The sequence below is a fragment of the Sceloporus undulatus genome, chromosome 6 (genome assembly GCF_019175285.1).
Source record: "Sceloporus undulatus isolate JIND9_A2432 ecotype Alabama chromosome 6, SceUnd_v1.1, whole genome shotgun sequence".
In the NCBI taxonomy this organism is placed as follows: domain Eukaryota; kingdom Metazoa; phylum Chordata; class Lepidosauria; order Squamata; family Phrynosomatidae; genus Sceloporus; species Sceloporus undulatus.
In genome coordinates, this window is record NC_056527.1 from 114,324,900 (window position 1) to 114,341,164 (window position 16,265).

Consider the following 16,265-nt stretch of genomic DNA (forward strand, 5'->3'; position numbering starts at 1 on the left):
CAGAAGGATTGACAAAAATAAGGCATCGTGGGTTGGAAGGAGGGACAAAGACAATGTCAACATTGTCTGTATTACTTCATCCTTGGAAGCTGTAGAAACTGTAATGCTGACAAACATGAGTCCAGTGGGACTGTTACTAGGAAGAGCTTTCTAATTAAGGGAGGTGATGTATTGGAGCAATATGCCAAAAACTTTAAGCCATCATCACTAGTGTCCAAGAAAAGGTTGGACAGAGCTACTGAGATCCATGGAGGAGGAAAAAAAACTTAACAGTTTTGAAGATCCCTCCTAGGCAAATATTCCAAAGGTCTCCATTCTTAAACCCCATTGTATCCCCCGCCTCAATAATGGATTACGTAGGAATCCTGCAGACACCAACGGTTTGGGTTTGGAGCCCTATGATTGCCATTTATGTATGATCCAATATATTCTCTTATTGACAGCTAGTACTAGGTAATCTCTGTGGTTAACAGCCGCAAACATCATATCTTCCAACATTTCATAGATGAAAACTAGGACAGATGTAGCCAACCAACATGAGAGTGCGGTCAAGGAAGATGGCAAAAGTTATTAATGAAGGAAAAGGCAAGGGTGCAGTGGTTTGCTTTTGCCTGAACTGACTGGTAGATTCCACTCCCTCATTTCCTCTCATCAGTGCTAAGTTAAGTGATTATAAACTACTTTTGTACTTTGAAAAGGGGAGTATCTTGCCAAAGAGCTAAGGAAGCAAGCTAGTGTAGGGAATGCAGAAGAAGGTTGCGTGCCAAAAACCATTCTATTTTACTACAGAGGCAGAGAATTCATGAGGGCAAGCCATCATAGGCAGTTTGGCCACTTGGCGATAATAGCAGCCTACAGGATTCATCCAAGTGCAAAACACTCCCAATTGCTGTAAAAATCCTGATGTATTTTGTTTATTCTGTAGGTGTAAAGCTTTCCTCTAAAATAGTAGGCTGAAATCTTATAGAGACACTTACCTGGGAGATAGGCTGCTGCCACACTGGAGAATTAATGCAGTTTGGCACTATTTTAACTGCTATGGCTCAATGCTATGGAATCCTGGGATTTGTAGTTTTCTGTGGCACCAGAGCTCTCTGACAGAAAAGGCTAACTATCTCACAAAACGATAAACCTCAAAATTGCATAGCACTGAGCCATAGCAGTTAAAGCGGTGTCAAGCTGCCTTAATTCTGTAGTGTAGATGCAGCCTAAATCGAACTGGACTTAAATGGGATTTACATACGTACTTCTAAGTACATAGACACAGAACTAAACTGTGAATGGACTAATCCCGTATTATTCATTTTTGTGCCTGCCTTTCCAAATTTTGGTCCAACGAAAACTGGGAGGAAACAAACATTTAAGAAAACTATCCACATTCCCCAGAGTAATTTTCCCCCAAAAGGAAAAATAAATCACACTTTCATACAAAATACTACTAAAAGGGGGGGAAATTCCAGCATTTATTGGTTTTTTTTTTAAAAAAAAAATATTTGGTGATTCTTTTTTCAATAACAAAATAGTTGTGAACAACTTGTGAGGGGACAAAAATAATAATAATTCTTCTAAAGCTTCCAGCATTTTAAATCCATTTCTACCCAGAAATGGGACCTTTATTGCTAAATGTTGAAAGGAGTAACAGAATTGAACAGCCTACAGGCTCCCAGCAATATATGTATATTTCCCTCCCAATGAATGGGTGTTTATTATTAATAGCAAAATAATAACAATAATAACAATAATAAAGTGGAACCATAAAAATATTATTAAAAAGCCCACCCCAAAACACAAAATGTATCGTTAAACACAGTTTAATTCCGTTTGGAGACCATTTGAAAAACACACAACCCCAAGCCCCCGTTAAAAATGGTCTGAACAGGAGAGAGTTAAGACATCCTCAATCCCGGCCTGCAGGAATTTGGGGGTTCTCCTCCCACCCCTATTCTATTTTCACCCACCCTGTTAATGCACTATTTTTTAACTTTTGTTTTTTAAAAAAGGCATTTCTATAGAATAATTAAAATTACATATTCAACATTTTTTTCAAAAAGAAAATTAACATTTTTCCCCTAAGACAGGAGGTTAAGGCAGAGTTCTCTGGTGCAATACCAATTTTTCTTCCTCTTTGGATCTCCTTTTTTTGTTGTTGTTTCTTTCTTTTGCAAACTTCCACTTTGGTGTTTGTTTGTTGGATCCAGAATTGATAAGAAGTGACAATTGTAAACTTTGTGCAAGTATAGTCAGGTGTCGGAGAGTAAACATTTTAGCAAACCTGGCTCGCCATCTCCATCTCCATCCCACCTCCCATGACTACTTTCCTCCTCCTCCTCCAGACCACCGCAACCATTCTCCCATCTCCCATACTCTCAAACTTGCTTCATTTGCTGTTGTGTTCATGTACCAATGGCCCATTCCCTTTCCAGATGTGGCCCATTAAGATGCCTCCCCAACCCTGAGAGGGATGGGCAGATGTGCCACGCCCCCATATTTTGACTCCGCCCTCTTATGTACCAACATGCGCCCTCCCTGCTATTTTCTATATGGACCGCTTCATCTATTGGTCCTCGCCCAATGGAATGATATTGTTCCCTTTGGAATGCTTAATTCCATTCCACCAACTTTTAACCCCTCCCCTTGGAATGTTACAGCTTCCCTTCCCCACCCACATTTGCATAGCTCCTCCCACTATTTAGCCAAATCCAAAATTCCCCAAATATTTGAAGCCATGCCCATTTAGTTTAAAGACCCTCTTCCCTCATTCTTCAGTAACCCAACAATGGACATCACCCTTGGTTCCACCATCAACCATCAACCTTGGATGGTTTCACCATCAACCCAACCTTGGAAAGAAAGGCAAGAAGGGAGGGGAGGACAAAAGAGATTATCTATGGAGGACCAGAGCTGGGATAGGAAGAAAGAGATCTTAGGACCCATATTTCGGACCGTGGGGTGATAATTTAACCTTTGTCTCACCAGGTTCTAGAAGGGGAACCTTAGTGGATGTTTGAAGTTAGGTTGATGTTGGATTTTGCAAGTCTTTTTTTTCCTAAGGAGGCCAATGGATGTCCCATCGTGGCCACAGTGGGGTTGGTGGAACCAAAACCAGCATGGAGAGAGGTCCTCTTTCGCCTCCTCAAATGTTACATAAATGAGCATGCTCAGCACACCCACCGTGTGGGATATTAGGAGGAGGAAGAGAGGGAACGCTAAGCAATGGCAGGAGGAGGAAAACAGGGGTAGAGGAGATGGAAAGTGGACATAGAGCTACATATACTGATGCTGAAGGAAAAGGCAAAGGATGAGATTTTGGAAATGAAGGAATGGGGGAACGGGGAGGAGAAGTCATGTTTAAGTAAGCTGCACAGGAGGAGGGCAGAAGGGACCAGAAGGTGGATGAGAAAAGAAGATGGGAATGTGTCAGGAAAGGAGGGAGCAGATGGTGGCAAGAAGAAATGAAGAAACACAGATGAGCCAACTAAAGGGAAGGGGGTTCAAGAAAGTAGAGTAGGAGGTGAGATGGTGACAAATGGCAGGAGACAAGAGTAGAGAGGAGTGGCCTGCCCTCCCAGCCAAGGTGGGACGCTCCTCACCCTGTCACACCTTGTCCAGCAGAGAACGCTGGCAATACAGCAACCGTTTGGGTGTCCCGTAGCGCTTGAAGATAAGAATGGCGATACCCAGTGCACAGATGGTGAGGAGAAGCAGGATAGGTAAAACCACAGCGGCCGCATTCACCGCCCCTTCACTGCCATTGTCCACCTCAATAATGATCACTTCTTCTCCCTCGCGTCGGTCATCTGAACTACATCCCATCCAGTCCCGGAGCACTGACTTGGGGTATCCTGGCTCCACCTTCAGCTTCTCATTATTGAATTTCCAATAACGGTCGCCCTTGTAAAAGTAGGTGAAAACTGTGCCAGGAGGTTAAGCCAGACAAAGCAAGAAAGATGGGGAAGAAAAGGAAAAGGAATTAACTGCAGAGGAAAGAAACCCAAAAGGAACAATAGATATCTTTGTCCAAGGAAGTTCAGGAGGGAATTGTGAAATTCCAAAACCCATTTTCTAGGAAAGTGGGATTTGTCATATGACAACTTAAAACCCCGGTTTTCAGTTTCAGGCTGATAATCTTCTTTCCGTGTTCAAATGTAGAATTCAAAGACTGCAAAGACTGGGCTTCATGATTTAAACCAGTGTTTCTCAAACTTTGGTTCTCCAAATGTTTAAGACTTCAACTTCCAGAGGCCCCAGCTAGCGTAGCCAACAGTCAGGAATTAAAGGAACGGAAGACCAAAACATTTGGGGAGCAAAGTTTGGGAAACATTGGTTTAAACTCTGACATCCAAATGTTATTTTCTCAATTGTGTTTTCAGTATGAACTCAGTTTTTCATTTCAGTCCCCCTTTAAAAAAAAAAAGAAATCTGACATGAAGCTCACATTCCGTCTGTAAATTATTATGCTAAAACCAGATTTCATTTGGAACATTTTTAGAAAGAATATCTGTTTCACACGGAGCATTTTCTTTGGGTTAGATCAGCATTTAATTATACTCTGATGAAAGCACTGACAGTCCAGTTAGTCATTACTAACTTAACTCCCACTGATTTCAGTGGGTCTACCTTAAGTATGACTAAGTCTGGATCAAACCCATTATTTTGAATACAATTTTTTGAAAGCAAACCGTGACTTCTTCTTTTCATTTTACATTAGAAATGTCCAAGAGTAGCCTTTGATTCCAGGTCAGCAAATTTAAGGCTAGCTTTTCAATGCCAATTCTGTTTTTTAGAAAAGGCATTTCAGATTTTATTTAGGCAAAACAGTTTTCTGATCCAAGATAGGAAAAGTCCTTCTCAAAAATACACATATAATCAAAACTCAATTCATTTTAATAAATTATTGCTAGTTGTCATTGCTGAATCATTTTATGAACACACACTTACTCATCAATGACAATCAACAACAGTTCACTAATTAAATCTTATGACATATCAAAGGATTATTATCAGGGATTGCAAACCAAATGACTTATTTAAAAAAAAACACTTCTGGTTTTTTTTAATTATTCATATTTTTTTAAGTCTGGCTATTATTACTATTTTCCAACCCTCTTACTGGAACAAGAATGACTGTTTGAATTAACTTTAACAGTTTATTGTTAGCTGGTCATTGCCAGACCATTATCCAGTGTCAGTTGCTTCTTTTTAATTACTTTCTTTTATAGTGCAAGAAATCTCATTAAAGGGGTTAAAAATGAAGTTAACATAAATTCAACCAAAAAGTGCTTTCAAAGAGCACTTTCTAAAGAACAATTATTAATTAAGCTAGAAGCCATAACATCTAAACTGCATTTTGCTACTTAATTTTCTGATTTAAACCGTATACTGGTGTAGTTCTACATATTAATGTCAAAAAAATGTTTTTAACAGTGATTGCTTTTTTAAAAACTGGTTTGTTTTTTAACCTTGATTATTAGTAATTAGCAATGTGACCATCTTTATACTGCCTGAAATTTATGTGGAAGGGATAACTGGACATAACAAGCACATCTGAAAGGATGTGATATATCTTCTTTGCATCCCTTGGCATTACATTCCTTTATAAGATTCCTGTGGATAGCAAAGATTGGCAGGCAAGAGGGAAAACATACCCTCACTGCAATGCTAAGCAAACCCAAGTAGGACAGACGTAATTTAGATTTAAACTCTCACTCAGCCATAAGATTCTTGTGTGACCACACTCTCTCAGCCTAACTAATCACCCAAGATAAACCTGATAATGTTCTTTTTTCACACAATGGCTTTCCTACACCGATGACACTGCTGTATGACAGAATGTTAGGAACTGGATGTTATATACAGAGAAGTCCATGCTAGGAAGTGGGTTCTTTTTCTCCACTTTTCTTCCCTTTCCATAGGTTAAATCTGCACTGTAGAAATAATGCAGTTTGACACCGCTTTAACTGGCATGGCTCAGTGCTATGAAATTCTGGAGTTTATACTTTTATGGGATAGTTAGCCTTCTCTGTCAGTGAGCTCTGGTGCCACAACAAGCTACAAATCCCACAGGAATTAAAGCAGCGTCAAACTTCATTACTATATCTGCAGTGCAGATTAGACCGCAGTGACATCCCAGTCTTTACATCCCTCTTACCTTCGTCGCTGGCCATAAAGGCCCCCCGGGGTGAGTCAGGGATCCCTCCCCAGACATCAATGTTTTTGGGGTAGTCGGCCTCAACAGTTCGGCTCTCTTCATTAAAGCGGTAATATCTGAGTAATGAAAAAGGAAAGTTGCATTCGATTTCAGAGGTTAAAGAGGATGGCAAGTAATTAATTTGGTTCCCATTTGCAGCAGTGCTCCTAATATGGTTGGTTGGAAGATGACAGTGATGGTAATCACAGTTCCCTGTGATGGCCAGAAGATGCCTTAATTAACTCTTGGGATTCATCATAACACAATGTGGTGTGAGCCACTAGTTCAAATGGCAATTAGAAAGGTTTAAGGTAACGTCACAGATAGCTAACTATCACACTGTTTTCTGAGCTTCTAATGAATATCTATTTAGGCAGAGCTGGAGAGAAGAGATTAATCTTTGATCTCATCCAGCAAGGCATGAGACCAAGAAAATCCCTAAGGGAAAAGGTCCCACTGATTTCCAGGAGGCAACAAGCCTAGCAATATAGAGCAAATAGGCAACTATAGGTGAAAATAGTAAAACCTTGGATAAATAAAAGTACAAGATATACATCACTGTTTATCAGAATTGGTATCACGTAACCATATGACAAAAGTATGAGGGTTCTGAAACTAGGCAGAATTCAGTGTCCTGACAGTTTTGGTTTGTTTGTTTGTTTGTTTTAAATAAATGTCACATTTATGGCCTCTAAAAGTAGGAAGGTAGGATGAATATCTGTGGGCAATACTTGGTGAGTTCTCAGAACCCAGAAGGACATAAAGGGAAAATTCCCAGTTTGTTGGAGAAAGAGGGTGCCTTAATGCCCCACTCTTTAGCTTTCCTTCCAGCATCTACATGGTACACAATTAACTGAAGCATTATCTGCTTAGATAGATAGATCCATATCTATCCATCCATCTCATTCCGGGGGTTCAAGGTGTGTCACAAAAAGCTTTATAGTTATACACACATTGAAAGCAAAAGCAATGATGCCATCGCACTCTTCCCCTTACATTCAAAGAGAAGGTCTCACCTTTCAACTTCCCCCAAAACATGTCCTCCTTTTGGCTTGAAAAGTCATACCTATTCCATGTCTCATTTTCCCAAAGGTGAGTAAAGTGCAGCCCATGGTGCCACAGATCCTCAAATTGAGCCCCCCCCCCCCCCCAAAGCTCCTACATCCCCAGATTAAAAAAAAAATGTTCAGGTCATTTTCCAAACAACTTCATGGTTAAAAACTACTGCAAAACAGAACAGTTTTATCTCCCACCAACACCTCCAAGATTCCCACATGCCTTTTAAAAATCTCAAAGTAAATATACATGCATGCATGCATGCATGCATACAGCCAGAAATTTGTCCAAAAAATGAAACTGGAAGTGATGCTACCGTATTTTCCTTAGCATCAGGGATGCCAAGGCAGCTCATCAAAGGAACCTGGGGCAACAAAATTTTTCCCCACCAACCAGCAGTTGCCCATCATTGTCCTAGATCCTTGTTCCACTCCATCTAGATCACTGGAATGGAGGAGATGGTTAACTGAAACTAGGAATGGACAACAATTGTCAGTCACTCACTTATTTCCTCGGAAGAAGTAGGTCTTTCCACTTGGCATCCAGAAGAGTGCAGCATCAATCCGGTCTGTAGGAAGCCCTCTGCCCAGTTCCTTAATGTGTTTGGGGTAACCTGGATCCAATGTGGCTTCATTGAAGACCCAATGCTTGTCACCTGTGAGAAGAAGAGCAGTCTGGTTTCTCGGGATGCTGTGGCAGAACTAAACTAGTTCAGCACTCCCTTGAAATGGAGGATCAATTTGCACCCCCATTTCACTTAGACAGTGGGCTAAGAGCCAATCTTGGTTGCCAAGAACAGTATTCACTGCGGCATTTATCCTGTTGGGAGAATATAGACAGTTCTGAAGCAAAGGGAAATAAAATTAACTAGACCCTCTTTCCCCTCCTCTCTTTCACCTGTGCTGGACACTGAAGAAAGGTAATAGGAAGAGATTCATTTGAAATGCGGTGTTGGAGAAGAATTCTATGGACACCATGGACTGCTAAAAAACAAATGAGTAAGTCTTAGATTTTAGTTTTGTGAGATATTTAGGGGCTATCCAGACCGACACTTTGTGCCGGCCTGTGCACGGGGTGAGGCCTGAGCGTCCACATGCTCCAAGCCCTTACGACGATGCCCGGGGGCCATTTTGGCACACGGCCTTCTAGACAGAGCACGCCATGATGACGCACCTCCACCACAGTGCCGAAATGACGCAGCGTGGAAGGCGCGTCATAAAGCCAAGCTGTGGCACTTATTATGCCCCTTCCAGAGAACCATTTGGGGCAGCTTCTTTTTGCTCCCTCCAGAGTGCCGATCTGTGCTGCTGCATGCGATTGCTGTGGCACCAATACAGGGCAAAAAGGGGCGGTTGCATGTCGCCCATCTGTATAGCCCCTCAGTCTTCTCTATCTGGGAGCTCTGATGCCACAACAAACTAAAAATCCCAAGATCCCATAGGATGAAGCCCTGACAGTTAAACCGGTGTCAAAGTGCATTCATTCTGCAGTGTGGCAGCAGTCTGAGATTGTTGTACTTTGGACATGACATGAGGAGACATGACTCATTAGAAAAGACAGTAATACTTGGAAAGGTGGAAGACAATAGGAAAAGAAGAAGACCACACTGTGAGTGGATAGACCTAATAAAGGAAGCCATAGCTCTGAATCTGCAAGACCTGAGCAGAGTTGTTAATAACCAGAAGACTTGGAGGTCTCTTGTTCATATGGCCATCACATGTCAAAGTTGACTTGATGGCAATTTACAACAACTTTCACTTGCAAGGGAAAATTGGACAAATGAAAGATAAGCAGCATGGTGCTGAAACTTGGTTTTCAACTCTCATTTGTCCATAAAGCCCTTTACATTTTGTGTGCATACATGCACTTGCACATATTAGCGCAGCCACAAGAAAGCCAGAAAAGTGTCAGTGGAACCCTAAGTATTTACACAGACTCTTGGATATAAAACAAAAATAAAACAAGAGAAATCACAATCTGAATAACATCGGCAACAAAACTGCGCATAAAAAATTCAGACAAGGAGATTGGACGGCCAGGGATCCCAGGCTGATCTCACAGGAAACAGGTACCTGATGCTGCTCTAACTTACACAGCCATGGCAAAACTAAAGCCAAGCCACAAATCTGGCTTGGCCTTGTAAATTTTGCCTGGAGCCAAGCTGACTGGCTGCAAGATTATCTGCAACGACTGATGGTTCGCAGAGTTTAAACTATCATGTATCAATGGTATTTAAACTGCTCAGTTTGCACTAAGCAGAAAACTATCTGGGGAAAAGAAATAATACATTTGGTTAAACAGTATATAAGCATTCCAAAGAGTTCAGGCAGGCAGCCTTGGCATGATGTGACCATCCTCAGAGGTAAAGGAGTCTGTAATAACGCACAAACCTTTAAAGAAAACAAATTTGCCATCCTTCCTCTCATAGGCTGTGTTGATTGTGGAAGGAAGACCAACCCAGAACTGACCAATGGGGAGAGGGTACCCGTCCATCACACGGTTGTTCCGGACCCGCCAAAACCATTTGTCCTGGAAAATTAAAATATCAGGAACCAATCCAAGCATGTTAAGTTATGCATGCGGGGTGTGTGTGTGTGTGTGTGTGTGTGTGTGTGTGTGTGTATCTGACATAATAAATGATACAGAATAAGAATGAACCTGCAGAATTTAACTTTTACAAGAGTTAAAATGTAGTTTTTAAAACACAAATTTAACATTTCCAGGGTCCGTAAATCTGAAGCAGGTAGATTGTGGCCCTCCTAATGTTTTTGGACTGCAACTCTTATCAGCCGCAGCCAACGCTGAGCATGAGAGGAGTTGTAGTTTATCAAGAACGGCAGGGCCATGTATTCTTTACACTGTATTAAAGTCCCAGCAGTTTACTTTAGCTTCTAATTGGTGTCAGATCCTGTTTTGCCCACTGTGTATATGGTATGGACTGACTGTAACTGGTCTTTGTGATTTGTTTGTTGTTATTGCTGTTGGTCTACTTGCTTTTTCTGTTTAAAGGTCTTAACTTTTGTTGTATACCACCTTTTCTGGCTGCACTTTCTGAACCTTTCAAAGTAAGCAAATATCTAAATACCCTAAAGGCACCAGCTCCTGTCTGATCTTGGAAGCTAAGCAAGGTCAGCCCTGGTTATTACTTGGATGGGTGACTACCAATTAATACCAGGTGCTGCAGAGTACATTTTAGAGGAAGGAAATAGCAAAACCACCTCTGGGTATTCCTTGCCTATGAAAACCCTATTAAAAATCCATAAGGTTGCCATAAGTAAAAGACGATTTGAAGGCACACACACACACACACACAGAGCAACAAGGGGGGGGCATGAGTGCTGATATTACTAAGTGGTGTAGTGGTATGTTTATCCTATGATTCTGCAATCAAAATATACCAACACGGAAAGGCTTTCCTCCACCTGGCTCCATTCACCTAACTACCCAAAATTAAGTTCCTAATCTATAACGCAGAGTAAGCAAGACTGAAAATGTATAGGAAGGCTCTTAAACTGGATGAGGTTCTTTGCAGGGTTTCTGATAATGCGGGGAACAGGCTTCCATGGTTCATATAAAGTTTATCTGCAATGCTAACTGAAGGGTAAATAATCATGCAAAATAAACTGTTATATTTCCATATTTCATATAAGTCTGCATCTGCACTATAGAATACAGTTTGACAGCGCTTTAATTGCCATGCCTCAATGCTATGGAATTCTGGGATTTGTAGTATTGAGAGATATTTAGCCTTCTCTGCCAGAGAGCTCTGCTGCCACAGCAAGTTACAAATCCCAGGATTCCATAGGATGGAGCCATGACAGTTAAAGCGCTGTCAAACTGCATTAATTCTGCAGTGTGGCAGCAGCTTAAGATGCAGAATCAAGAAGGTTGATCTGGTGTAACTTTTAGTTCGGGGGCCAGGACTGAGAAAGGAGACAGAGATGACTTTGAAGCACGACTGTTCCCTCTGTTCCAGTCCACAGCTCCTTCTCCTTTCTCTCTGCATCGCCTGCAGCTCCGATGTTCCTCCTTTCAGCCTCACCTTGAAGACAAACATCTCTCCCCTTAGCATAGCAATAGTGTCAAATCTTCCATCACAGATGTTTGGACCATACGAGGGGTTTTTGGGTGGCCGGTCAGGGACACGGGGCTTCACGGTCGTTCGAGGGACTGGCGGAGGTTTACTAGGGTGTCCCATTTCAGAACCTGAAGACAAGAATGAAAAGGATTTCTCTTAATCCCATTTATGACAGGATTATCAGCGAGAGGAAGGAGATAGAGGAGGTGAGAGAAATGGGCAATTCAAAAGTATGATTGTCCAGCCATTGGTAGAAAGGTGCCATGATGGCAGATGGGTCATTCGAGTGCTCCTGGCTATGGATGATGGATAGCTGTAGTCAGGTCAGGTTGGGGAGGAGATGATTACAACTAGGAATTTGGGCAACTAAGCCCAGTGATGATAGCTATAACTGTAAGGGATTTTTTTAAAGAAAAGAAAAAACCAGCACTGCCAGTTACAAGAGAGCTTCTATATTGAAGGACAGTATACTTCCAATAACCAAATGCTACAGAATGAATAAGTCCATAATGTCCTGAGTCTAAATAAATGAAAGATAGGAAAAGCAGCTCTGAGGTGAAGCAAAGGAAGAAAGCCTTGTGAGTGGCAGAAGTGGTTCAGACAATAAATATGGACAAGGGCTCAGAGGTCACAGTGATAAAAGGGTCATACCATACAGCTGCTGTATGCCACGCCGGTCATCTTCAGGCAACTCAAAGTTCTCTGTGTCCATCCATTGGTAGAAAGGTGCCATGATGGCAGATGGGTCATTCGAGTGCTCCAAGCCCAGCGCATGGCCCAGCTCATGCACAGCAACCAGGAAAATGTCATTTCCTGCAAAGGGAAAAATGAGACAGATATAATATCCTGGAAACAGGATTTTGTATTCTCTTTGCGACTAACTGAGCAGAAGGAGTTGTTCCTTCATACTGATATTGCAGACTAACACGGCTATGAATCCTAAAAATGGGTCAACAAGAGGCCATCATCTATTCCTCATAATATTCTAGTTCTATGCAATTTGGAGGACAATGAGTGAATCAAAGTATGCAAAAATCTTGGTGCAGGGGAACTTTCCCCCATGGGAAAGGCTAAGTTTTCACGCTTCATGAGGGCACCTGAAAAATACAGACCCCCATTTCTCATGCATGCATAAAAGCTCTGATCCAATAAAAGCCAGTTCAGGATAGTAGAAGGAACTGAATATGGGACTTTTCTCCCCAGGAAATTCCCATTCCACATCTAGAAGCAGTTGCATCATGAAGTAAAGGAAGTCTGAGGAACTGGAAAAAGGAAGTGATATTGTCGGATCTCAAGCCGATGAGTAGGAACAATGGGGACTAACCACCAGTTCCTTCTGCTTCTTCTCTTGGTGACTCATTCACACATCATTCGCATCTTCCACACTTCTCACGCATCTTTGATTCCCACCATTTCTCTCCTCAACCACCCAAAATGTTTGCTCACCACTCAGATCATCGTTGCGAGACGTCCAGGGCTCAGCCGCATCAAAGTGAGTGTCGCCACCAATGTGGGGTCCGGGGAAATAGGCGTGGGCCAGGAAGCCCCCTTCGCCATCAAAGGGGGTGCTGTCACCATGGAAACCTTCCGCAAAGAAGATCATGATGTCGGCCTGGGGTTCGTGGCCTTCGCGCACAGACGAGTAGGGAACCTCGCGGAAACGCAGAGGCGTGACTGACTGCCATACGTTGAAGGCACGTCGGATGGCACTGAAGGTGGCATGCTCACCCACTTTGGGTGTATAATTCTGGATGCTACAATAGAAGCAGAAGTTTACATCCCTGTGCTAGAAATGACCTTGCCCCAACACTGATTTAAATCTAAGATTCCCAGGGCATTTTAGGTCTAATGGGATATTACCACTTAAGACCACCTTCTGTACCCCTACACTTTCCCCTAGTCACCCCAAACTCCTGCTATATACCTAACTTCAGATGTTCTCCACATCCTCGTATTTCCATCTGTCCCCCTAAAATGATCTTCCACATTCCCTCTCCTTTCTCAGTCCCATAAATTTTCTTTCCCTCCTAGGAGATGACTTCATATTCAAGAATGTCACCAAAGGATCATTACACCATTTTCCCTTTATTTGACCGCCATTTTTGAAGACCTTGACAAACATTAAAAGTCAGCATGGGAGATGCAAGAATCTATTCTCTAGAAACCCACAAATCTGGTTTGTAGTACAAAGACTATTGGTTTATCTGGAGTTTCAGATTTCTTCCTTTTTTTACAGTTATCTAAACTGTGCACATTGTGTATTTTTGAGAAATCCAGGAAAGGCCTTTAGGGGTAGTGCATCACATCACATTTCATACAGCTTTTGGCCCCTTTAGGAAGGCCTACTCATGAGACCACAAGGTTTCCTATAACTCATCTGTCTTCTCCTTGCCTTCCCCCACACTTCTCACAACAAAAAAAACACAACTCCAAATTTTACTTTGATTTCCTGGTCAGGATGAAGTGTGTATAAACATATGTCCAGTTTGCATCCTTTTTCTCATCAGTGTTCCCTCCCTCCAGCCCCAGTCACATTAATTTCTACATCTCCTGCTCTCCCTATAATGGATCCAACACAATGTTAATCTTCTCTCCATTCCCACAGGTCAGTTCCTCCCTTCTCTCAGCACTGGCACTATTCCAAACCTCACCAAAAGCTCAGATCATAGTGTGACCACTTCAGCCCCTGGATGGCGTAGCGCCTGCGTCGTACATTGGCCTTGATCTCTGCGCCAAACTTATCTGGAACACCACAACGAGGTTTCTTCATAGCCCTGGAAGAAAGAAGACATGTGTAAGTTTCCAGCTGTGTCTGAGGATAGTGTTCCAAGTACAGTACCTCAATTTTTCTGCTGGTCTACCTATAGTGGTGGAGTAGAGGCAAGGCTAAGAAGGTCAACATCTATCTATCTATCTATCTATCAACAATGGCATAATCTGTCATCTTGCTCAAAGTTTCCTAGGTGTTCTGAGCTTAGATACAGTCCTTACAAAAGGTGTGGAAGCAAGGATGGACTTGCAGCAGTTGCTTGGTCCTGTATATGCAATCAAGATCCATTAGCTTTACAAACTACTGGTTCTAGTGGAGCCGAAAACTGATAGAACTGGGTTGCCGATATGGATGCACCTAAATGTTTGACTCTCCTTGGGAACAAAGTTGTAAGGATTGTCATAATGGGTACCTACAATGGGCGCCACAATTCAGAAAGGACATTGAGAAACTGGAGCGTGTCCAAAGGAGGGCGACAAAAATGGTGAAGGGTCTGGAAACCATGCCCTATGAGGAACGACTTAGGGAGCTGGGGATGTTTAGCCTGGAGAAAAGAAGGTTAAGAGGCGATATGATAGCCCTGTTTAAATATTTGAAAGGATGTCATGTTGAAGAGGGAGCAAGCTTGTTTTCTGCTGCTCCAGAAAACAGGACCCGGAGCAATGGATGCAAGCTGCAGGAAAAGAGATTCCATCTGAACATTAGGAGGAACTTCCTGACAGTAAGGGCTGTTCGACAGTGGAATGCACTTCCTCGGGAGGTGATAGAGTCTCCTTCCTTGGAGGTCTTTAAACAGAGGCTGGATGGCCATCTGTCAGGGATGCTTTGATTTGGATTTCCTGCATGGCAGAAGGGGGTTGGACTGGATGGCCCTAGTGGTCTCTTCCAACTCTACGATTCTATTCTATTTCAAAATGTGCCACTCTATCATTGTACACAATTCAGAATGCACCACTCCAAACACTATGCACATGACCAGGTACGTCTATGTTAATCAAACAGATCTGAAAACACCAGCATCCCTGTAATTTTCATTTGATATAGATCTAAACTACACTGCAGAAATAATGCAATTTGGCATCACTTTAACTGCCATGGCTCAATACTATGGAATTCTGGCAGAGAAGGCTAAAGTCCTTGTAAAACTACCAGTCCCAGGATTCCATAGGATGCCACTGCAGCATTTAAAGTGGTGTCAAACTGCATTATTTCTACAGTGTAGATGCACCCAATGAGAGAAGCAGGAAAGTAACTGACCAATTATACTCACGCCAGAGATAGAGAAAGTTGCTTTGTTTTGGACTGCAACCTCCAGAATGCCCTGGTTAGCATGCAAGCTCTGGTCATGGTCTCTCATTCTACTTCGATTAGGCTTTTGCAAGAGAACTTCCAGACAGATTGAGTCCCACTTTAATTCACATGGCAGGATATCCCTGGAGTTTTCTTCCCCAAAAACCAAGGTGATGTGGCTGATTGTGAAATGACTAGGTTGGGGCAATGACATGATGCAGTGACTGGACAGAGGCTTTGTGCAAAGAGAAGGGATGCTCTTGTCTCTTGCAGACATACATTTTTCTCCAGAATAATCATTTACTGGTTTGTACAGACAGAACAAGTCTTCCTCAATTCTGTGACATCTCCCTCCTGCTGTTCCCTGTCACCTAGTCACTCCATCTCTCAAGTTTCCTTCATTCTTCATCCACAATGTTTACACTCTTTGCATAACATGAAGCCTTTGTGTGAAGATTTGGCACAATCCCCTGCTGTCATTTCACTTTACTCTCCTGAGGGATCTTGTAGCACTCATTGTGTAAAATAAGTTGCAGCACAAATTCTAGTAGACTTGGTCTACTTCCTCAGATGCATGGCATTCATGCCATCTGAGAAAGCTTTTGCTCCCAGCTTCTTTCTCTCAGGTCTAATCTGCACTACAGAATTAATGCAGTTTGACACTTCTTTGACTGCTATGGTTTCATGTTATGGAATTAATTCTAGGATTTGTAATTTTGTGAGATATTTGGTCTTCTCTGCTAGAGAACTCTGGTGCCACAACAAACTACAAATTCCAAGATTTCATAGGATGGAGCCATGACAGTTGAAGCAGTGTCAAATTGCATTAATTCTGCAATGCAGATTAGACCTCAGTTTGTCTCAAAGGTATTGCAAGATCCCTC

General features: G+C 42.2%; 1 protein-coding gene across 1 annotated transcript in view; it reads right to left on the bottom strand.

The window, feature by feature from the left end:
- Positions 1 to 1,417: 1,417 nt before the first annotated feature.
- MMP14 (matrix metallopeptidase 14) overlaps positions 1,418 to 16,265 on the bottom strand; it is a 29,501-nt gene continuing 14,653 nt past the window's right edge. The window contains exons 3-10 of the mRNA XM_042475691.1: positions 13,973 to 14,095; positions 12,768 to 13,075; positions 11,973 to 12,134; positions 11,286 to 11,449; positions 9,634 to 9,772; positions 7,748 to 7,898; positions 6,149 to 6,264; positions 1,418 to 3,911 (exon numbers count right to left, since the gene is read on the bottom strand). Coding sequence (XP_042331625.1) covers positions 3,595 to 3,911; positions 6,149 to 6,264; positions 7,748 to 7,898; positions 9,634 to 9,772; positions 11,286 to 11,449; positions 11,973 to 12,134; positions 12,768 to 13,075; positions 13,973 to 14,095 — 1,480 coding nt within the window. The 3' untranslated portion in view covers positions 1,418 to 3,594. The remainder of the gene's footprint in view (positions 3,912 to 6,148; positions 6,265 to 7,747; positions 7,899 to 9,633; positions 9,773 to 11,285; positions 11,450 to 11,972; positions 12,135 to 12,767; positions 13,076 to 13,972; positions 14,096 to 16,265) is intronic.